We start from the raw sequence: 25,531 nt of genomic DNA, 5'->3' as shown, positions 1-25,531 counted from the left end.
CGAGTTCACTCAACCTATTCTCATAAGGCATGCTCCCCAATCCAGAAAACATCCTTGTAAATCTCCTCTGCGCCCTTTCTATAGTTTCCACATCCTTCCTGTAGTGAGGCGACCAGAACTGAGCACAGTTCTCCAAGTGGGGCCTGACCAGGGTCCTATAGAGTTGTAACATTACCTCTTGGCTTTTAAACTCAGTCCCATGGTTGATAAAGGCCAATGCACCATATGCCTTCTTAACCACAGAGTCAACCTGTGCAGCAGCTTTGAGTGTCCTATGGACTCAGACTCCCAGATCTCTCTGATCCTCCACACTGCCAAGAGTTTTACCATTAATTCTATATTCTGCCATCATATTTGACCTACCAAAATGAACCACCTCACACTTAACTGGGTTGAACTCCATCTGCCACTTCTCAGCCAAGTTTTCCATCCTATCGATATCCCAGAAAATTGACTAACCCATCCCTCCACTTCTTCATCCAGGTCATTTATAAAAATCATGAAGAGCATGGGTCCCAGAACAGATCCCTGAGGCACACCACTGGTGACCGACCTCCATGCAGAATATGACCCATCTACTCTTTGCCTTCTGTGGGCAAGCCAGTTCTGGACCCACAGAGCAATGTCCCCTTGGATCCCATGCCTCCTTACTTTCTCAATAAGCCTTGCATGGAATGTCGAATGTCTTGCGGAAAACCATATACACTACATCTACTGTTCTACTTTCATCAATTGTTTAGTCACATCCTCAGAAAATTCAATTAGGCTCATAAGGCACGACCTGCCTTTCACAAAGTCATGCTGACTATTCCTAATCATATTATACCTCTCCAAATGTTCATAAATCCTGCCTTTCAGGATCTTTTCCATCAACTTACCAACCACTGAAGTAAGACTCACTGGTCTATAATTTCCTGGGCTATCTCTACTCCCGTTCTTGAACAAGGGAACAACATTTGCAAACCTCCAATCCTCCAAAACCTCTCCTGTCCCCATTGATGATGCAAAGATCAATTCCAGAGGCTCAGCAATCTTCTCCCTCACCTCCCACAGTAGCCTGGGGTACATTTCATCCGGTCCTGGTGACTTATCCAACTTGATACTTTCCAAAAGCTCCCGCACATCCTCTTTCTTAATATCTACATACTCAAGCTTTTCAATCTGCTGTAAGTCATCCCTACAATTGCCAAGATCCATCTCCATACTCAATACTGAAGCAAAGCATTCATTAATTATCTCTGCTATCTCCTCCGGTTCCATACACATTTTTCCGCTGTCACACTTGATTGGTCCTATTCTCTCACATTTTATCCTCTTGCTCTTAACATACTTGTAGAATACTTTGGGGTTTTCCTTAATCCCGCTCGCCAAGGCCTTTTCATGTCCCCTTCTGGCTCTCCTAATTTCATTCTTAAGCTCCTTCCTGCTAGCCTTATAATCTTCTAGATTTCTATCATTACCTAGTTTTTTGAACATTTCATAAGCTTTTCTTTGTACACCATGGTTCCTGTACCTTACCATCCTTTCCCTGTCTCATTGGAATGTACCTATGCAGAACTCCACGCAAGTATCCCCTGATCATTTGCCACATATCTTCCGTACATTTCCCTGAGAACATCTGTTACCAATTTATGCTTCCAAGTTCCTGCCTGGTAGCTTCATATTTCCCCTTACTCTAATTAAATGCTTTCCTAACTTGTCTGTTCCTATCCCTCTCCAATGCTATGGTAAAGAAGATAGAATTGTGATCACTATCTCCAAAATCCTCTCCCACTGAGAGACCTGACACCTGACCAGGTTCATTTCCCAACACCAGATCAAGTACAGCCTCTCCTCTTGTAGGTTTATCTACATATTGTGTCAGGAAACCTTCCTGAACACACCTAACAAACTCCATCCCATCTAAACCCCTCACTCTATGGAGATGCCAATCAATATTTGGGAAATTAAAATCTCCCACCACAACAACCCTGTTGTTATTACACCTTTGCAGAATCTGTCTCCCTATCTGCTCCTGTATGTCCCTGTTACTATTGGGTGATCTATAAAAAACACCCAGTAGGGTTATTAACTCCTTCCTGTTCCTAACTTCCACCCACAGAGACTCAGTAGACAATCCCTCCATGACTTCTTCCTTTTCTGCAGCTGTGACACTATCTCTGATTAGCAGTGCCATGCCCCCACCTCTTTTGCCTCCGTCCCTGTCCTTCCTGAAGCATCAAAAGCCTGGCACTCTAAGTAACCGTTGTTGCCCCTGAGCCATCCAAGTCTCTGTAATGACTACAACAGCATAGCTCCAAGTACTGATCCACACTCTTAAGCTCAGCCACTTTGTTCATGATGCTTCTTGCAATAAAATAGACACATCTCAAACCATCAGTCTGAGCACATCCCTCCTCTATCACCTGCCTATCCTCCCTCTCGCACTGTCTCCAAGCTTTCTCTATTTAAGAGCCAACAGCTCTTTCCTCCATCTCTTCATTTCGGTTCCCACGCCCAGCAATTCTAGTTTAAACTCTCCCCAGTAGCCTTAGTAAACCTCCCTGCCAGAATGTCAGTCCCCCTCGGATTCAAGTACAACCCGTCCTTTTTGTACAGGTCACACCTGCCCAAAAAGAGGTCCCAGTGATCCAGAAATCTGAATCCCTGCCCCTTGCTCCAATCCCTCAGCCACGCATTTATCCTCCACTTCACTCAGTATATTTATATCAGTTGATATAAATCTACTCCACAATCAATCTAATCTTTCCCTTCTATGAAGCCCATAACCCTCCATTTTTCTTACATCCATGAGTCTATTTAAGAACCAAATACAGTATATCTCCCTAATGCAGCGGTCCCCAGCCACTGGGCTGCAAAGCATGTGTTACCGGGCCGCGAGGAAACGATATGATTTGGTGATATGAGTCAGCTGCACCTTTCCTCATTCCCTGTCACGCCCACTGTTGAGCTTGAACACACGCGAGGTCATTGCCCGCGCGTCATCCATGTCAGCGCGGGAAGGAGATCAACTCCTCCAGCTTGCAAATGACGGCGGGCAGAAAAGTATGTTTTTCATAACATCTCTGCCGGCATTCTGGATCCAAGTCAGGGCTGAATATCCTGAGATAGCCACTAAAGCACTGAAAACGTTGCTTCCATTTCCAACATCATATCGCTGCAAAGCGGAGTTTTCTGCAATGAATGCAATGAAAACTAAATTGCAGAATAGACTGGACATCAGGAACCCCCTTCGAGTATCGCTGTCTCCCATCACCCCTCGATAGGACCGTCTTGTTGCAGGAAAACAAGCCCAGGGCTCCCACTGATTCAGCGATATTGGTGTGTTGCAATGATTTTATATGTTTATACGGGGAAAATATGTGCTGTGTGTTTAATATCCAAACGTTACTTAAAATGTTATGATGCTATTGACTTATAAGTGACTAATACTGTATAACCATATAACAATTACAGAACGGAAACAGGCCATCTCCGCCCTTCTAGTCCGTGCCGAACGCTACTCTCACCTAGTCCCACTGACCTGCACTCAGCCCATAACCCTCCATTCCTTTCCTGTCCATATACCCATCCAATTTTTCTTTAAATGATAATATCGAACCTGCCTCTACCACTTCTACTGGAAGTTTGTTCAACATTTACTTCAAGCTCCCCTGTCCTCCCCGATAATTGACTTATCACTAAATTCATGCGAGGAAAATATGCGCTGTGTGTTTAATATTAAATTCGTTGGATAAACCCTTTTAGAAACCAAATTGAGCCACTTATCACCTATATTCTGGTCGTGATTAACACCACCCCCCCCCCGAACAGAATCACCAAAAACGATTTGCAGGAAAAAAATCGGCAGGTACACGCATGCGAAGGTCACGCATGCGCACCGGTGCCCGCGCAAGGCTTCATGGTCATTTTCTTTTTCTGGGTAAACCCAACGTATTTGACTCCTACTCTTGTCCATTGGAAACCCTACCCCCCCACCCTCACCCCCCGGGTTGGCCGGTCAGCAAGAATATTGTCAATATTAAACCAGTCCGCAGTGCAAAAAAGTTTAGGGACCCCTGCCCTAATATATCCACCTCTACCAGCAACCCCGGTAGTTACCACTCTCTGTGTTAAAACACTTACCTCTGACATCTCCCATTAACTTTCCTTCCTTCATCTTAAATGGAAGTCCTCTGGCATTGGCCTGGAAAAACGTGAAGGCTGTTCATTCTATCTATACCTTTAATAATCTTATATTCCTGAATCACGTTGGCCTTTCACTCTCCTTAGCTCCAGAGAAAAGCACTAGCTCACTCAACCATTCTTCATAAGACATGCCATCTAATCCAGGCAACATCCTCCTCTGCATCCTCTAAAGCTTCCACATCCTTCCTATAATGAGTCAACCAGAACTGAACACAATACTCCAAGTGTGGTCTAGCCAGAGTTTTATAGAGTTGCAATGTTACCTCACAGCTCTTGAACTTAATCACTTGAATATCGAAGCCCAATGCATTATACGCCTTCTTAACATCCTATCAACTTGCGCAGAAACCCTAAGAGATCTCTGGACTTGGACCCCAAGATCCCTCTATTCCTTCACATTGTCAGGAATTCTACCATTAACCTTGCACTCTGCCATCAAGTTCAACCTTCCAAAGTTTATTACTTCACACTTTTCTAATTGAACTCCATCTGCCAGTTCTCCGGCCAGTTCTGCATCCTATCATTGTCGCATTGTAATCTATGACAACCTTCTACATTGTGCACAACACAACCAGCCATTGTATCACCTGCAAACTCACTATCTTACACTTCCTCATCCGTCATTATAAAAATCATAAATCACAAAGATCAGGGGTCCCAAAACAGATTCCTGTGAAACACCACTTGTTACTGACCTCCAGGGCGTATACACTACACCTGAGCCCACTGATTTCCTTTTTTGGGCAAACCAATTCCGTAACCATGCAGCCAAGTTTCCCCGGATCCCTTGCCTCCTGATCTTCTGAATGAATCTACCATTAGGCCTGTGTAAAATTCATATGCATCACATGCACCAATTTGTTTTGTCACTTCTTCAAAAGAAGTCATGACCTGCCCCTCACAAAGCAATGCTGGCTATTCCTAGTTATACTATGCTTCTTCAAATGCTTGTGAATTCTGTCTCCAAGAATCCTCTCCAATAGTTTGCCTACCACTGATGTAAGACTCACTAGTCCGTTATTCCCAGGATTATTTCCATTATCTTTCTTGAAGAAGGGAATAACATTTGCCATCATCCAATCTTTTGACATTGTCCCTGTAGTCAGTAAAATGCAAAGATCATCAACAGCAGTGCAGCAATCTCCTCTCTTACTTCTCATGGTAACCTGGGGAATATTGTGACTGACCCCAGGAATTTATCTATCCTGATGTTTTTCAAATGTTCCAACACATTAATCGGTTCTATGCTGACCTTACATTCATCAAGGTCTCTCTCACTGATGAATACTGAAGCAAAGTATTCATTATGGACCTTTCCTATCTCCTCCAACTCCAGGCATATTTCTCATTTATCTTTAATTGGTTCTACCCTTGCTCTAGTCATCCTCATGTTTTTTAAATATGTGTACACACCCTGGGCTTTTCCTTAATTTACTCGCCATGGTCTTCTCATGTCCTCTTCTGTCTCTCCTAAGTCCCTTCTCAAGCTCTTTTCTGGCTACCTTATAACTCTCAAGAGCCCTGTCTGATCTTTGCTTCCTTCTTCCTCTTGATGAAATGTTCCACCATGGTTCCTTCACCCTACACCTCAATGGGACAAACCTTTCCAGAACCCCATGCAAGTGTTCCCTAAACAATCTCCACATTTCCTTTGTGCATTTACCTGAGTAGATCTGTTCCCGGTTTATGTTCCCAAATTCCTGCCTAATAGCATCATCGTCAGCCCTCCTTCAATTATAGCTCTGGGTGTCGGAGTTCAGAGTTCAATTCCGGTGCCATCTGTATGTCCTCCCTGTGGAATGCCTGGGTTTTCCCAGGGTGATTTGGTTTCCTCCCACAGTTCACCTACAAGGTAGGTTAATTGGTCATTGTAAATTGTCCCGTGATTAGGTTAGATTAATCAGGGTTGTTGGGTTGCTGGGGCAGCATGGTTCATAGGGCCAGAAGGGCCTACTCTGCCCTGTATCCTTAAATAAATAAATTCATTCATTAAATTAAATGCTTTCCCATAACATCTACTCCTATCTTTGTCCAAGGGTATGCTAAAGGTCAGGGAGTTGTCACTGTCTCTGAAATACTCTCCCACCAAGAGATCAGTCACCTGACCAAGGTCACTGCCCGGCACTCGGTTCAATATGGCCTGTCCTTAGTCGGCCTGTCCAATCCTTCCTGGACACATCTGACAATTTCTGCCCTATCTAAACTTCTTGCATTAAGGAGGTGTCAATCAATATTAGGAAAGTTGAAGTGGCCCATGACAGCAATCCTGTTATTTGTGCACCTTTCCAAAATCTGCCTCCTGATCTGTACCTCAAAGTCTCTGTTGCTATTGGGAGGTCTCGAGAATACACCCAAATTGCTCCCTTCTTGTTTCTGACTTCTACTCACACTGACAGAGTAGACGATCTTACCACGACATCCTCCTTTTCTTCAGCTGTGATACTATCCTTGATTATCAATGCCCCCCCCACCTCTTTAGCTCTCTCCTTGTTCCTTTTGAAACATTTAAACCCCTGAATATCCAACAGTCATTCCTGCTCTTGTAACGGCCGAGTTTCTAGAGTGGTCACGGCATCATGTTCCATGTAATGATCCATGCTCCAAATTCATCACACTTGTTCCTGATGCATTTGCATTAAAGTAAACACATGTAAGCCCATCCAACTGACTATATTTATGCCCTCTCTACTGCCTATTCTTATGTCAGCTGCCATATCATTGGGATTTCTGAATATACAGATTGAGTAAATTCATCCATTAATGTTTGTTACGTCCCTTTCCTCCTGAGGCTTGGCAGTAGTCTTTAAAGCTCTTGTTAATCAACTGCCTTTCCAATCTGTTTCTGCACAACACAGCAATGTAGCTAAAAATGTAACCCCTTCAGTGCATTAGATCAATCTGTCATAGACTGTGGTGGTAGTTCCATATCATATGCAAATTATTAAAAAAAAATCAGTCAAATTGATTGGTCACAGTAAGCCCCTTATCTAGTCCACACATACTGTGGCCTGTTCAAGGTCTATACAAAGATGAGGCACAGGATGAAAAGGTGCCCTTTACATTTCTGTTATGTGCATTCAAAAATTATACGTGCAAGAGGAACTGGTTAAAGTGAATTCACACGACAGGGTTTAAACAATTTCACATCATTACAAAGCAATTGACAGTCTGTGTAAGAACGACAATGTGTTGCCTACAAATATCAAGTGTTCCTAATTTGTCATAGAGGGCAGTAGCCTTCAAGCAGAATTTAGCAGTGGTAGTTGCCATCATTATTCTCTGAAACTATCAGCTTTCAGATTTCCATGCATGTATACAGTGCTCCAATGCACATTCAGAGGATGTGCTATTTCTCAGCACAATCATGAAGAAAGTTTCTGGAACCTTTGTGAATTTAAGCTATTTATGAACACAAGAAAATAGGACTGGGAGTAGGCTACCAGGCCCGTCCACCATTCCATCATGGCTGATTTTTTTATCCCCCTCAACTCCATTCTTCTGCCTTCTCCACATAATCTTTGACACCCTTACTAAATATATCCAATGACTTGCCTCCACAGCTGTCTGTAGCAGTGAATTCTACAGATTCATCACCCTCTGACTTTAGAAATTCCTCCTTATCTCTGTTCTAAAGGGACATGCTTGTAGTTAGAGGCTGTGCCCTCTAGACCCAGACACCACACTATCGGGAACATTCTCCCCATGTGCACTAAATAACCTTTTCAATATTTAACAGCTTTCAGTGAGGTCACCCCTCATTCTTCTCATGCTCCTCATATATTAACCCTTACATTCCTGGGATCATTCTTGTGAACCTCTCCAATGCCAGCACATTTTTTCTTAGATAAGGGGCCCAAAACTGTTCACAATACTCCAAGTGCATACTGATAAATGCCTTATAAATCCTCAACATTACATCTTTGCTTTTATATTCTAGCCTTCTTGAGATAAATGCTAACATTGCATTTGCCTTCCTTACCATTGGCTCAGTCTTCAAATTAATGTTTAGAGAATCCTGCATGAGGACTCCTGTCCCTTGCACCTCTGATTTCTGAATTTGCTTCCCATTTCAAAAATAGTCTACGCCTTTATTCCTTTTACCAAAGTGCATGACTATACACTTACCTACACTGTATTTCATCTGCCACTTCTTTGCCCAGTTTCCTAATCTGTCTAAGTCCTTCTACAGACTGCCTGCTTCCACAACACCACCTGCCCCTCAACCTATCTTTGTATCGTCTGCAAACTCGACCACAAAGCCATCAATTCTATTGATATGCTATCTTACGTGAAGAGAAGTGGCCCTAACACCAACCCCTGTGGAACACATTAATCACCATCAGCCAATTAGAAAATGCCTCCCTTACTTCCATTCTTTGCCTCGCCAGTCAACCAGACTTCTATCCATCTTTCCTGTACACCACGGGCCTTTATCTTATTTACCAGCCTCACGTGCAGCAACTTGTCAAAGGCCTTCTGAAAATAAAAGTAAACAACAACCACTGACTCTTCTTTCTCTTTTCTGCCTGTTATTTCCTCAAAGAATTCCAACAGATTTGTCAGACAAGATTTCCCCTTTAGGAAGCTATGCTGACCTTGGCTTATTTTACAATGCGCTCCAAGTACCCCAAAACCTCATCCTTAATAATGGACTCTGACATCTTCCTAACCGCTGAAGTGAGTTTAGATAGATAGATAGATAGATAGATAGATATACTTTATTAATCCCGAGGGAAATTTGGTTTCGTTACAGCCGCACCAACCAAGAATAGAGCGTAAATATAGCAATACAAAAACCACAAACAATCAAACACCAAAATGCAAACTATGCCAGATGGAAAATAAATCCAGGACCAGTCTATTGGCTCAGGGTGTCTGACCCTCCACGGGAGGAGCTGCACGTTCGATGGCCACAGGCAGGAACGACCTCCCGTGCCGCCAAGTGTTGTATCACGGCGGAATGTGGCCAAAGTCCAATAGTAAAAAGTTCAATATCCAGTCTGCAAACACGTTCCTCGATTGTAATATACCCCGGATTGCACCATCCGTTGCTAGCCAGAACAGTAAGCACCCAACTCCTTTACGCTTACCGCTATCAGTGCACTTCCGGTCAGCCGGAACGGTATTACCCACCGAACTCCTCTTCTCCAAAAGACTCTGTTGTCTCGACCCGGTCCTCTTTCCTCAGCTTTGTGATCCCCCTCTGTGTGTTTTCCTCCGGATTTCAGCAGGGGTGTCCACTGCTCTGTTCGCTAAGCCGACCGGTCTTTGCTGGTCCGTGGAATACACAATGCGACCTTGCTTCTGTCCCGCGTGTTGGGATGTAACCATTTCCAGCGCTAAAGAAAACCCAAATAAGACTCTCTCTACCAGCATGTTAGAGAGGGTGCAGCTTCGACGTGTTACCGTGAGAAATAAAAACAAAAAATAACGTAAATTAAAAGTAAGAAGAAGAAAGTAAGAATAGATCGGAACGGCTGTACCAGGCTGCATGCACGACCGGCGCATGTGCACTGATGTTCCACCAGTCTCAGGACCAGAGAATACCAGAGACTCATTACCATCAGAGAGAAGAAATCTCTATGCTCCTCAGTGTTATGTGACCATCCCTTTGTTTTGTAACTACGTTCTCCTGTTGTTGACTCTCCCTCTGGTGAAAACATCTGAACATTTACCCTGTCAAGCCTCTTATATGTTTAAATAAGGTCACAGCTCATTCTTCTAAACTCCAAAGAATATAAACCCAATCCATCTAACTTCTCCTGAAAAGACAACCCTCTCATCCCAGGAATTGGCCTGGTAAATCTCCTTTTGGTTGCCTCCAATGCTACAATATTGTTTTTTAGTTAAGCAGATGAAATCTGTGTGCATTTTTCTAGCTGATGCCTCACAAGTATGCTGTACTCTTGTAACAAAACCTCACTATCAGTAAACTCTATTCCCTGTGCGACAAAGGCCAAAATGCTGTTTACTTTCTTAACTACCTGTTGGATCTGCCTGATAACTTTTTGTGATTCATGCACTAGAACACCTAGATCCCGCTGACATTCACTCATTTGTAATTTATCTTAATTTACATAATAATCCACCTTTTGATTCCTCTTCCCATTTCTAACACACCCTCACACTTACCATTTTAAACTCTATTTGTCATGTTTTCACTCAATTGCACAATCACAATGTCTTCATCTCAACATGTCCTTTTTTGTTTCATTGGAAACCTTACATTCTATTTCTTCCTCCAGGTCATCAACGTAAATAGTAAAAAACTGAGGACCAAGAATTATTCCCTGGGGTACCCCCTTCCAGTCTGAAAAGGACCTATCTATTCTAAAAAGATTGTGCCTTTTTCTAATGAAATACATTTTTCTTATTTGGGATAAAATTTTATTTGAATGTTATGGACCAGCTGTTTGAAGTTCTGTCTCTGTTTGTCTCCTGGCCTGTTTCTTAGCTTGTTTCATCTTCATACCAATATAATTGCACTTCTTTAAGTTGAGTAGAGTGGTTCTGGTGAGGTGGGGGGGGGTCACACTCACTTGGCCCACTGTGAAAAAAAAATCTGAAAATTTTACACTTGATTCTAATGTTCAAGTGTAAATTTGATCAGATGCTTAACAAGAGCAACATGAAATATAACTTTATGTCCATGGATTAACATTTCAATTGTGATTTTTAAATCAAGTCATTTTATTTTTAGCATGATCATTTTGTGAAACATCCTCTTTATTATTAGTCCTTGCTTTCAAATCTTCAGTGTTCAGCATAATGTTTGCAAAGTGAAGTACACCTTGTGCTTCATCTTTCATGGTTTGTTCTCTGTGAAAATTCTTTAATGTGATTGACTACTCAGCTAATCTGATGGCATGACAGAGACACACAAAACCAAACTATGGCAGGTACCCAAAACCTTAAGTAAAATCTGAAAATTGGAAATGTTTCACAGGCCAGGTAATGTCTTTGGAGAGAAAAGCAGTTGATGTTTCAGGTTTATGAGCTATAGTCAAAACAGGGATGCAAGGAATCCCTTTGAAGTAATGTGTGACAGCAGCAGACATTGGAAAAGATGATATCCATACGATAGAAATGAATAAATCTTTACAGAGAGCTTTCTCCAAGGCACTATTGAGTACTGTTATTTTGTCACTGCAGCAAGTTCCAGGCCAATGTTATACCCTGATCAGATTTGATCACAGTTTTCATTTTAGCTCTGACTTCAATGATTTTACAGGCCAAAGACAATTCTAATACTGTAATTGGGTTGACATTGTAAATGCTTTGCCATATAGGGGAGTCTAAAATTAGATCCATTAATTTAAGTCAGTCACTGGTTAAATCCAAAAGAGAATTCACAGAATCCTTAATTATCCGGAGAACAATGAGAATGTGGAACTTGTTCTCAATGAGATGGATGATAAAAGTAATTTGGATACATTTAAGGAAACTTTTGATAAGCACATGCAGAAGAAAGAAACAAAAGGGTATGGTTATTGGGACAGGTGAAGAGGTTTAGTGGAATCGAAACACTGTTATGGAAAGCTGGGCTGAATGGCCTTTGTGGCAAAATAATTAAACTAGTAATTAAATGCCGGAGGAAACTAATCCCTTCTGCCAACCCAGTGCCCATTGTCCATTCTCTACACATTTGGTTTACTATCTAAGATTTTCTTAAATGTATTTGCCTCTACCGCCACAACTGACAGCATATTCCAGACATCCACCAGTCTGTGTAAAAAAGTTGCCCTGCACATCTCCTTAGAACTTGCCCCCTCTCATCTCAAATGCTTGCCCTCTACTACTAGACATTTTGACCATGGGAGAATGATACTGGCTGCCCACTCCATCAATGACGAACTTCTGTCAGGTTTCCTCTCAGCCTTTGCCACTCTGGGTGAAACAAATCATGTTTGTCTAGCCTCTCCTCATAGCACACACCCTACAAATCAGACAGCATTCTGGTAAACCCCTTCTCCACCCTCTACAAAGTCTCTACATCCTTCCTATAATGGGTGACCAGAATGAAATAGAATATTCCAGATGTGGCTTAACTTAAAGGAAAGCATGCTACATACTTTCCTTATCACCTTATCAACCTGTTTAATCACTTTCAGGGAGCTGTGGGCTTGGATCCCAAAGTGCCTCTGTACATCTGCACTATTAAGGGTCTTGACATTAACATACTTTCCCTTTATATTTGATCTTGCAAAGTGCAGCACTTCACATTTGGCTGGATTAAATCTCATCCGCCATTTTACAACTGCTGCCTGCAACGGATCTCTAACATCATCTACAAACTTGCTAACCCACCCGTCTGTATTTTCACCCAGGCCATTATATACTCATCACAAGCAGAAAAGGTCCCAAGATCCCTGCAGAATATCTCCACAGACCTCCAGCCAGAATAAGTCCCACCAACCACTACCCCCCGTCCTGTATGGGCAAGCAAATTCCAAATCCAAACAGCTAAGTTAGCATCATTACCATGCATCTTAATCTTCTGGTGACCTACCAAAAGGGACCTTGTCAAACACCATGCTAAAATCCATGCAGACAACACAGCTCTACCTTCATCAATCATCTTGGTCACATCTGCGAAAAGCTTGCATAAAGCCATGCTGACTGCCTCTAATTAGGCGATGATTTTCCAATGCTCATAAATCCTATCTTCAAGAATCTTCTCCAGTAATTTCTCTACCACTAACGTGAGATTCAATGGCCTATAGTTTCCAGGACCTTCCCTATTAATTTTCTTGAAAAATGAAACATTATTAGCTGCTCAGTAATAGTTTGGAACTTTGCCTGTGAATAGAAGTTCTTGGTCAAACCCCAGCATTCCTATCTCTAACCATTCTGAATAGCTGGCGTGTATCCCATCTGGTTGCAATGATCCAGCAACATGAAACCCTGCCCCTTTGCCCCAGTCCCTTAGTTACACCTTCTTCTGTTCTATCATTCTTTCCTGTCTTGGCTAGTGCACGGCACCAGGAATAATCCAAAAATTCTTTCTCAGTCCTGCTTCAGTCCCTTTTCGAACTAGCTTAGTGGACAAGGTGACTGCTATTTTCATGCAATATTACTCCTAGACTACGTATGCCCAGTTGATAAAAGAATGTAATCCCGCAAACAAGATGCTGAACCAAAGGACATGGTGTGACATATGTTTGTGCTGCCCAGAGCAGCAGCCTGTGAAGTTGGAGGTTGCCTAACATTTAGTCTGACAACCATTGAAGCCCCCACTGCCTGTAAAACAGCTTGTTGTGTCCTAGACCTGTGTGGGATGCGATGGAAATTCACATCTTTTTCTGCACATCCACTGGCTTACTTGTATTGCAGAAACTGATGATTTAAAATGAATAGTTTTAATAGTTTTAAAATGAATATCTTTAGTGTTCCTGACTTCTCAGCCTCATCATCAGTTCTTTGAAGAACTATTGGCTAAAAGGTGATCTAAGCCACTTCCAATGAGCATTCCTATGCTTGGAATTCAAAATGGGAATGTTGCACTGTACAATGACCATTTCTCAAGGAAGCAGAAGGAATGAGAATATTGAAGATGCTTCATTTAATTAACATCCTTTGGCGTTATTAAACTCTAAAATTACAAACACTGGACTGGCCACAAGGGATGCAAATAATGATTAAAAATGCTTCGTGAGTACTGTGGGCCGGCTATAGAAAACATTCACATAACTGAAATGCAGGGAAGTGCCATGTGATTCATTGGGACTGTTCCCCATCACTTTCCTGGTGAATGAGATTTTCCCTCAAATATTGTCCAATAGCGAGTAGCCCTTCCCTATTTTAATCATAGCCTTTAAAGCCAGAGTAATTCCAATACTTCAGATACAGAGGTAAAGTTTCTGCTTTGACTAACAAGTTGTTAGTAACAACAGCGATTTCTACCTCTGTAACTTTATCCAACCCAACTGATAGGCTTCTGAAATATGCAAAGATTACTCCTAAACTGGATTAATTGGTAAACTGCCGTAATAATTTCACATGCATTGGAGTACAGTGAAAAAGTTTGTTTTATATGCCACCCATACAGATCACTTCATCACATCAGAACTTAATTAAATTCATCACCCCTACTGGGGCATAGATTGCCGACAGCAACTTGTCAGCGTCCTCTGCCCTGAGCCAGTCTTTCAAGTTGTCACAAGGTGTAGCCCATCTTCTTGGTAACATCCTTCCTCTCCCAGGAATGAGGGCTTTGGAGCTCCCGTAGGGATCTATGTAGCTATCATATCAGTACATCAATGAAATACAAGGGAAACCAATCACAGAATGCAGAATATTGTAGTGTTTACTGATTCTTTTAAAGCTTTGTGCCAATGACAGACCACCGCCTCTCATGTGGAGTATTCAGCACAGTAGTATTTGCAGGATTTCAAGGAAGCTACAGAACTTGAGCACTAAGTTATGAATGGGAAACCTTTTATCAGGACTGAGTGGAAGGGGGAGATAGCCAGTATAAGATGGAGAGAGGAAATGGTGAGACTGAGGCAAAAAGTTGAAATGGGAGACAAGATAGATGAAAACTGACAAAAAGAGAGGATGCTGAATCCAGGGCTGTCCACAATCCTTGGTTTCTACAACTCTCTTTTTAGACTGTTAAATCTGCATCTATCATCCTGTCAACAATGTATCCCCAATTATAACCACACATCATGTAAACTTAACTATGCTCATAACATCTTTGTTTTTTTTCTCCAGTGGTATTACAGGAAAGATATTAGCATAGATAGAAGATTGGCTGACTGGAAAGAGGCAACGAGTGGGGAAAAAAAGGGGGTCTTTTCTGGTTTGCTGCTGGTGACTGGTGGCGTTCTGCAGGAGTCAGTGTTGGGACCGCTTCCTTTCATATTAGATGTCAATGATTTGGCTGATGGAATTGATGGCTTGCTGGCCAAGTTTTCAGATGATACCAAAATAGTGTTGAGGAAGCAGGGAATCTACAGAAGAACTTAGACAGATTAGGAAAATGGGCAAAGTGGCAAATGGAATTCAGTGAAGGGATATGTATGGGCATGCACTTTGGGTAGAAAAAATAAAGGCGTAGACTATTTTCTAAGCAGGGAGCAAATTCAGAAATCAGAGGTGCAGAGGGACTTGAGAGGAGTCATGCAGGAGGAGTGCATAAAGGTTAACTGCAGATTAAGTTGGTGGTAAGGAAGGCCAATGCAATGTTAGCAAGGGGACCAGAATATAAAAGGAAGGATGTAATGCTGAGGGCTTATAAGACATTGGTCATGCGGTACTTGGAGTATTGCGAGCAGCTTTGGGCCACTTATCTAAAAAAGGATGTCCTGGCATTGGAGAAGGTCCAGAAGATATTCATAAAAATGATCCTGCCAATGAAAGGATTAACCTATGCGGAACATTTGATGGCTCTGGGCCTGTACTTCTTTGAGTTTATAAGAATAAGAGAGTTCTCATTAAAACTTACGGAATATTGAAAGTCCTAGATAGAGTGGACATGGAGAGGATGTTTCATAACATGGGGCAGTCTAGGACTAAAGGGCATAGCCTTAGGGTAGATTGACATCCATCTAGAAAAGAGATGAGGAGGAATATCTTTAGCCAGAGGGTGGTAAATGTGTGGAATTCATTGCCACAGATGGCTATGGAGGCCAAGACATTGGGTATATTTCAAGCAGAGGTTGACAGGTTCTTGATTGATAAGGGTGTCAAAGGTTACGGGGAAAAGGCAGGAGAAGGGGGATACATCAGCCATGATGCTGGCAGCAGCCAATGGAGCAGACTAGATGGACCAAATGGCCTAATTCTTCTCCTCTGTCTTATGGTCTTATCTCCTTAAAGCTGAGTCCTTTTGTTACTAATTCTTTGACCACCAGAAATTTTCTCTTCAGTTGCCATGCCTAACGCTCTACTTAATTCTGAGCCATCCGCCCTCCACCCTACCTCAGTCCACCAGTCACTTCTGGCCTCTTTCTCACAATTCCCATTGATCTCTTCTCTGTGGATGAAGGCTCCTAGTATCTGTAGTCTATCCATGTAAAGTGTAATCTGATATCCTGGAATCTCACTAATCAAAGAAATGCTGCATGAGTTTGTGTGAACGCTGCTGTTGCTCTCGCTTTGAAACAGGATCCATATGTACTTTTTAAACCCACTGCCTGACTGCAGTAAATGCTGACAGAACACAATGGCATTGATAGAGGAAACCGTTGAACAAAGTTTGCAGTCCAAGTGTGCAACTAATAATGAGTTACTATTAGCTTATGCTTGCTAATATTTGTCTTTGTCTTTATAAACAGGAGCCAATGCTTCAGCACCAGATCAGCTTAGTTTAGCTTTAGCCTGGAACAGAGTGGACATTGCTCGGAGTCAAATCTTTATCTATGGACAGCAGTGGCCGGTACAGTGCATGACTTGTGCCATTTTGTGTGTTTTCCAAGCAGAAGCCCTGACACCCTGTCAATATTGTACTTTTTTCAATTTTGATGATTTATTGAATTGTAATTTTGTCCAATTTTTCCTTTGATTTTTGAAGTTGAGACATTCTCTGTTGAAACATTTTCTGAAATGGAATCAATGTTCATCTTTTTAATCAAATATATACATTCTGTATTTTGATTTGGTGACAAAAGCTCCACTTTGGCTGCTGAAATGTTTGAAAACCATGAACAAGTAATGTGACATGAATACCTGTCTCTATTTGAATTATGCTCAACCTCTGAAATTCAATTGATCAGAATAAATTTCATAGACAGGGCACTATGAATCAATGCTAATATTAAGCACTGATGTCCAGCAGTGAATTTCCAAACAAGCAGAGATAATGGTGATCTCGAAACCACTGTGTTGTATTAACAACCCAATGAGTTCACTAAGGAAGGAAAATCTAATGTTTTTACATAGTTTACATAGTCTAAGCTTTGCAAAGTGGCTGATTCCTAACCAACACTTGTTCCATGGGCAATGAGAGCCATTGAGTCACCGCACAGATATTGTCCATCAGGACCACAGCAACCACTTAACCAATCAAACACACATCCCGTTTCTTCCCCACATTCCCATCAACTCTCCCCAGATTCTAGCATCCTCTTACACACTGCAGGCAATTTATAGTGGCCAGTTAACTTATGAAGCTGCGCAGGAGCAAACTGAAGCACCCAAAGGAAACTCACGTGGTCCCAGACATTGGCAGTTAGGATTAAAGCCAGGTGTTGGAGCTATGAGGAAGCGGCTGTCTCTGCTGCACCATAGTGGAGCTGAGTGGTGGATAATATAAGCCAACCTTGCCAGCCTTCCCCTCAACCATTGAAAGAACAGAAAACAATTCATTGATCACATGTGGATTGTGGTCAGTTAAAGATCATAGTCATACTTTATTGATCCCGGGGGAAATTGGCTTTTGTTACAGTTGCACCATAAATAATAAATAGTAATAGAAATAGTAATAGTAATATTACTGTTAGTAAATAGTAATAGTCATAGAAATAATAAATAGTAATAGAAAATAGTAATAAATAGTTAAATAGTAATACGTAAATTATGCCAGTAAATTATGAAATAAATCCAGGACCAGCCTATCGGCTCAGAGTGTCTGACCCTCCAAGGGAGGAGTTGTAAAGTTTGATGGCCACAGGCAGGAATGACTTCCTATGACGCTCTGTGCTGCATCTCGGAAGAATGAGTCTCTGGCTGAATGTACTCCTGTGCCCACCCAGTACATTATGTTGTGGATGGGAGACATTGACCAAGATGGCATGCAACTTAGACAGCATCCTCTTTTCAGACACTACCGTGAGAGAGTCCAGTTCCATCCCCACAACATCACTGGCCTTACGAATGAGTTTGTTGATTCTGTTGGTGTCTGCTACCCTCAGCCTGCTGTCCCAGCACACAACAGCAAACATGATAGCACTGGCCATCACAGAGTCATAGAACATCCTCAGCATCGTCCGGCAGATGTTAAAGGACCTCAGTCTCCTCAGGAAATAGAGACGGCTCTGACCCTTCTTGTAGACAGCCTCAGTGTTCTTAGACCAGTCCAGTTTATTGTCAATTTGTATCCCCAGGTATTTGTAATCCTCCACCATGTCCACACTGACCCCCTGGATGGAAACAGGGTTCACCGGTACCTTAGCTCTCCTCAGGTCTACCACCAGCTCCTTAGTCTTTTTCACATTAAGCTGCAGATAATTCTGCTCACATCATGTGACAGATCATGGAGTCTTGTTAAGTGTGGAAATAACTTAAGTAGAAAGAGAAAAGCTGGTCAAATATAGATTCTTGATCAAATGTTATTAGTAGCCTCTTCACCTTTGGTTGCCCAATAGAATCCACCAACTCCATAGTACCATCACCCAGGGCTTCAAAGGTTATGGGGTGAAGGCAAGAGTTTGGAGTTGAGAGGGATAAAAAAAATCAACCATGATCAAATAGCAGAGAAGCTTTGATGGGCTGAATGGCCTAATTCTGCTCCTGTGTCTACTTTATAGACTTATGTATCATGATGGAAGGCTTCATTGCTGATGGGGCCTTGAATGCTGTGGCATAAGGTTGGCTGGGTTGGTTTACATGATCATTTCTTTGAGCAGAGTTCACCTCCTGTCCAGCTATAAATGGCCTTTGGTTGCAGCGGGCTTGTCTGTCCTTTAGCAGTGTTTCTTTGTAGCCTTGCTGGATCTCAATCTCCCCTCCATCCAGGCTACCTCAGAGGTGGGGCCACTAGTCTGGTTGCCAACAACCCAACAGTGGAGCAGGCTACACTATTTCATACACAGCCAGATCCAGAGTCACAATGAGTCCAGACAATGAACTTAGGAGCGAGTAGCTTTGAGAGTCGAGCCTGTAGGAAATATTGGCAATTCATAGGAAGTCATTCCTGCCTGTGGCCATCAAACTTTACAATTCCTCCCTTGGAGGGTCAGACACCCTGAGCCAATAGGCTGGTCCTGGACTTATTTCATAATTTACTGGCATAATTTACATATTACTATTTAACTATTTATGGTTCTATTACTATTTATTACTTATGGTGCAACTGTAACGAAAACCAATTTCCCCCGGGATCAATAAAGTATGACTATCTATCTATCTATCTATCTATCTATCTACCTATCTATCTAGTGAGATGTGCCTTGAAAATCTTGATGTGGTTGCCTGGAACTCTGGCACAGAACAGCTTGGAGAACCAGATTCTTAGGTTAAAATTTCTACTCACCTTCCATCTGGCTCATTAACAAATGTATTGTTATCTCCAACCCATAGCCTCTGGATACTCACTTGCCTGCTACATCAGTCTCCTTTCATTTCCATTTGCACAATACTGTTAGAATTTGTCCTCTGATAGATGTGCATGGTGTAAAAATGTACCTGCATTGAAATCCATTTCTATAGCTCAGTTCCCAGGACGTTACAGTATGTGTAACTGCTCACTTGTTCACCAAAGGCAACAGAGAATACATTTAAATTCCACCTTCTCGCTCCCTCTCCTGCCAACGGTGTGGCGATGTCTTAGGAAATATCGCCCTCTGCAGTTTAATACTGTAACCTCATAAACAGTGCTGTCTCTTGACTGTTCCATCGTTGCTTCAGATAGATGACAATGTCTGTTTGTAATGGGAGTGAGGGTAGATTCAGTCTGTGAGAGTTGTACAATAGGTATGATTACAAAACATGAGATAACTAATAATTAATTATTACAATATATCCAGCAATAGAACAATTGCAGACTATTTGACTAATCTGTTCAATTCAGAATGGAGTCAAAGAGCCATAACATGGAGACAGGCCTGTTAAGACCTTACTGGCCATCAACTACTATTTACACTAATCCTACATTCTTACTACTTTAATCTCCCTATATCTTCACCAACTCCCTCCCTCCCTCCCATCCCATCCCATCCCACAGATTCAACCAACCCCTGCACACTAGGAGCTATTAACCTACCAAACTGCACGTCTTTGGGATGTGGGAGGAAATTGGAACACCCAGAAGAAACCCACTCTGGTCACAGTAAGAATGTGCAAACCCCAGGCAAATGGTATCCAAGGTCAGGATTGGTAAATTAGTTTATTACTGTCACATATACTGAGCTACTGCAAAATAAAATACTTTTGCATGACATCCATACAGACCAGTTCATTGTATAAGTCCTTTGAAGTTCTACAAGGGAAAACAATAACAGAATACAGAATATAGTGTTACAATTACAGGTAAAGTACAGTGCAGGTAGGCATAATGCACAAGGCCATACTGAGATAGATTGTGAAGTCAGGAATCCATCCTATTGTATGGGAGGACCATTCATTTGTCTTGTTGAAGGGGTAGAAGCTGTGCTTGATTCTGGTGGTATGTGCTTTCAGGCTTTTGTATCTTCCACCCAATGAAAGGAGAGAGAGTAGCGAATGCCTGGGGTGAGTGGGGTTCTTGGTTACATTGGCCACTTCACTGAGGCAGCAAGAATGTAAACAGAGTCCATGAAGGGGAAGCTGGTTTCTGTGATGCCCTGATTGTTTTGATTGGCCAAGACCCATACTCCCCGATCCCTAAAGATACAAGTCTCTTGTCACTTACCTAATCTCCATCATCTTCTCTACCCTCCTCCTTCCCTCAGACTCAAATTTGCTCACTATCACCTTTCTCCACTCCGGTCCTGACCACTTACCTAGTCCAGACCCAGACCCAACCCGAGGCAAAGCCTTAGGTGCTACTGACAATTGCAGCAGTTGCTGCACAATCAAAATGGTTGAAGGTGCACAGTCCCTCTGATGACCTACAACCACGATTAGAATACAGAACATAATTCCCAGACCTACAGTGCCTATAAAAAGTATTCACCCCCTTGGAAGTTTTCATGTTTTATTGTTTTACAACATTGAATCACAGTGGATTTAATTTGGCTTTTTTTTTTGGCACTGATCAATGGAAAAAGACTCTTTCATTTCAAAGAGAAAACGGATCTCTGCAAAATGATCTAAATTAATTACAACTGTAAAACACAAAATAATTGATTGCATAAGTTTTCAGACCTTTTAATATGACACACCAAATCATCACTGATGCAGCCAATTAGTTTTAGAAGTCACATAATTAGTTAAATGGAGATCACCTGTGTGCAGTCAAGGTGTTTCAATTGAATGTAGTAAATATACACTTGTATCTGGAAGGTTTAACTGCTGGTGAGTCAGTATCCTGGCAAAAACTACACTGTGAAGACAAAGGAATACTTCAAGCAACCCACAAAAAGGTTGTTGAAAAGCACAAGTCAGGAGATGGGTACAAGAAAATTTCCAAGTCACTGAATAATCCTTGGACTACAGTTAAATCAGTCATCAATAAATGGAAAGAATATGGCACAGCTGTAAATCTGCATACAGCAAGACATCCTCAAAAACTGAGAGACCATGCAAGAAGGGGACTAGTGAGGAAGGCCACCAAGAGACCTATGACAACTCTGGAGGAGTTACAAGCTTCAGTGGCTGTGCATGCAATAACTGTTGCCCGGGTGCTTCACCAGTCAGAACTTTATGAGAGAGTGGTAAAGAAAAAGACACTGTTGGGAAAAAAAAACTCATATGAAATCTCAACTAGAGTTTGCCAGAAGGCATGTGGGAGACACTGAAATCAGCTGGAAGAAAGTTCTATATTCTGATGAAGTGAAAATTGAACTTTTTGGCCATTGGACTAAATGCTATGTTTGGCATAAGCACATCATCACTGCACATCATCAAAAACATGTCATCCCTTCTTTGAAGCATAATGGTGGCTGCCTTAATCTGTGGGGATGCTTCACTGCAGCAGGCCCTGGAAGGCTTGTGAAGGTGAAGGGTAAAATGAATGCAGCAAAATACAGGGAGGAAAAACTAATGTACTCTGCAAAGATAACTGCAAGTTGGAAGATTTGTTTTCCAGCAAGACAATGATTCAAAACATAAAGCCAAAGCTAAAAAAGGAAAGGCTTAAAAAAACAACAACAACAAAGTTTATATCCTGGAGTGGCCAGGTCAGAGTCCAGGCCACAATCCACTTGAGAATTTGTGGCTGGATGTGAAAAGGGCTGTTCACCCATGATCCCCATGCAATCTGACAGAGCTTGAACAGAAACAACAGGAATTCTGCAGATGCTGGAAATTCAAGCAACACACATCAAAGTTGCTGGTGAACGCAGCAGGCCAGGCAGCATCTGTAGGAAGAGGTGCAGTCGACGTTTCAGGCCGAGACCCTTCGTCAGAGCTTGAACAGTTTTGTAAAGAAGACTGGGGAAAGATGGCAGTGTCCAGATATGCAAAGCTGATAGGGACCTATCCACATAGACTCAAAGCTGTAATTGCTGCCAAAAGTGCATCTACTAAATACTGACTTAAAGGGTGTGAGTAATTATGCAATCAATTATTTTGTGTTTAATAATTGTAACAAATTGGTCTAAATTTGTAGAAATTTGTTTGCACTTTGACACAAAGGAGTCTTTTCTGTAGATCAGTGTCAAAAATGGCCAAATTAAATCCACTGTGATTGAATGTTGTAAAACAATAAAACATGAAAACTTGTAGGGGTGGGGGAAATATTACTTATAGGCACTGTATCTCCCCTAGACTACTCCTAAAACTCTCCTTGGAATCTCTGGCCTCTGAGCATTTGTGGTGGCATTGAGATCCTTAAGACCATGCCTCAGGAGCACACAGAGGCCCCAATACACAGTAGAGGAAGCTCACAATCTATCAGAGTGCCCCATTGCCTGCTCCATAAGCTATTTCCTGTCCCATCTGTAGACAGGATTTATAGTTCCCTCATTGGACACCTCAGAAATTCACAAAGCAATTTATCCTCTATCCTGAAGATCTGTCGAAGAAGAAGGTGATTTCAAAGTTTCCCATAAAACCAAACCCATGTACCTTAAAGGAAAGAGCACAGCTGTTCAATCCTCCTAAAGAAAAGTAACAGGGTTCTCCTCTGAGTTACCTCATTTGTCTGGATCAATATGAAAACACAGCTCCTGTCTATTTTTAAGTGGAATGTTACATGATATATGGTTTACTTGCAAGTAAAAGGGAGGATCATAAACACAGAGAATCTGTAGATGCTGGAAATCCAGACTTTCATATACAAAACGGTGGAGGAACTCAGAATGTCAGGCACCATCTGTGGCAATGAATAAACAGTTGATGTAGGCTGAGACCCTTCTTCAGGACTGAAAAGGGGGATGATGCCAGATTAAAAAGGTAGGGAGAGGAAGGAGGCTAGCTGGAAGGTGTTAGGTGAAACCAGGTGGATGGGAAAAGTAAAGGGCTGGAGAGGAAGGCGTCTGATGGGAGAAGAAAATGGACCATAGGAGAAAGGGAAGGAGGAGGGGGCCCCAAGGGGAGTGATAGGCAGGAGAGAAGGGGGAAGATGTCAGTGATCAGATACAATGCCAGTAGTGTATCATTTTTTATTAAGCTCTCCTGCTGTCAAATTCTTGATTTCACCAATACTACCAGAAAAATTAATGAGCTAAGCCTGTAAGCACAAGGCAGCTTGATAAATAATAACCTCTGGCTTTGCAATGTTTTCCCTCTCATCAACTCACAGCTCAGAGATTGGCAACAGTGCCTCCTACACTACTTTCTCAACTGGCATTAAGACACCAGAGAGATGATGTTTTGGAGATGCGCATGAACAAATCCGCCTTTCTCAGTCTCCCTTACTCGTGTACATTTACAATCTCTCTCTTTCTGAATCTTTATTTCTCAATCTTCCCTTTTCATACTTAATTTCTTTAACTTTTTCTTTCTTGTTTGCGATATACATAAATGTGATAACTGACCCCAAATGAATTCATCTGCATTTTACTGTCCTGATCTCAATCTGTCTCATATTTGTTCTCTCAGATTTTGTTTCTCAGTTCATTTTTGTCCCTTTCTCTGCCTTCTCTTTCCTTTTGAATCTTTATCCCTCGATTACACTCAATCTTTCCCATTTTTTCACTGTTTTTCTCTGAAATTATCTTTCCTTTGCAAGAATAATTATTCTTTTGCAATCCCTTTCTCAAAATTCATTTCACATTTTAATTCTGCCTTACTTCTTTTTTGCCCTTCACAAATCCTCATGATCTGTGTGTGTGTCCACTTTGATGCTACTAAAGCAGGAACTTTCCCAAAGTTTACTTTATGCATCTGTGTGTGTTTGCATTAAGTGAACATACTGAAAACCAGATGAGTGTATGAAACAAAGAACACAGCAGCACACAAAAAATGCTGGAGGAACTCAGCAGGTCAGGCAGCACTGATGACAGGGGTTCCCAACCTGGGGTCCACAGACCCCTCGGGTAATGGTAAGGGCCCATGGCATAAAAATGTTTGGGAGCCCCAATTATACGGAAATTAATAAACAATCTATGTTTCAGACTGAGACCCTTAATCAACACTGGAAAGAAAGGGGAAGGAAGCCAGAATAAAAAGGTGGAGGGAAGGGTAGGAGTACAACCCGAAAGGTGGCCAAGTGGGTGAAATGAAGTCGGAAGATGAGAGGTGATCGATGTAAAGGGTTAGAGAAGAAGGAATCTGATAGAAGTGTAGAGTGGACCATGGGAGAAAGCGGGGTGGGGAGGAGGGGCACCTGGGGATGGTGATAGGCAGGTATGGAGAAGAGGTAAGAGGGGAGCCAGAGTGGGTAATTGAAGAATGAAGGGGGGAGGAATTAAAAATATTTGTGACATGACACAAGAGCAAGACATTTACTTTTCAGATACTGTGCCATATCCAAAATAATTGTGCTAGAAGCATGTACCTAGTTCTTCCACAATCTCTATGCATCCCAGGGAGTATTATCTGCTTTTAAACTGCCTACAGAAAAGGGGAATGGAGGGCACTAACATGATGGACGTATCAGACAACCAGTGGTGGGAGTGTTGGGCAGGTTGGATCGTAATGTAAAGAATCCTCCAGGAATATATACAAACAAAATTGGTTTTCCTGTTTGTGGATGAACTTTATCTATCAGAGCAGGGCTTCAATCCACAGTGCTTTACTCTACCAGAATGTAGCAGTACAGCTTCCATTGGCCGCTCTCCAATAACCTGTCCTCACCTTGTCGATCTGGACGGAGCTTTCCTTCACTCTTCACTTTTCTCACTTTCCCTTCGCTGTCAGAGCACACACCACGGCTACCAACTTCTTCCTTCTTGAAATGAAGCAACGTCACACCAACAGGAGATATTCACTTTAATCCTAGGGATTTTTCCTTCACATGTAATCTCCATACCACAATGTATCAATACATTAATTGTGCAAACTTATTAGCATACAATCTCCTTTCAACTTTGGCTCACGGAGGGTGTCACAGAGGTATAGCTAGTACAGCTGCTGCCTCACAGTTCCAGAGACATGA

The 25,531-nt window shown here is 42.0% G+C and overlaps 1 protein-coding gene across 1 annotated transcript in view; it reads left to right on the top strand.

Annotated features, from left to right (window-relative positions):
* Positions 1 to 25,531, top strand: part of trpm3 (transient receptor potential cation channel, subfamily M, member 3) — a 357,718-nt gene that overhangs the window by 245,476 nt on the left and 86,711 nt on the right. The window contains exon 10 of the mRNA XM_072259452.1: positions 16,470 to 16,570. Within this exon, the coding sequence (XP_072115553.1) occupies positions 16,470 to 16,570 (101 nt within the window). The remainder of the gene's footprint in view (positions 1 to 16,469; positions 16,571 to 25,531) is intronic.

Source organism: Mobula birostris, chromosome 5 (assembly GCF_030028105.1).
Source record: "Mobula birostris isolate sMobBir1 chromosome 5, sMobBir1.hap1, whole genome shotgun sequence".
In the NCBI taxonomy this organism is placed as follows: Eukaryota; Metazoa; Chordata; class Chondrichthyes; order Myliobatiformes; family Myliobatidae; genus Mobula; species Mobula birostris.
The sequence above is the reverse complement of the archived record's forward strand: the minus strand, read 5'-3'. Positions and strand labels throughout refer to the sequence as shown.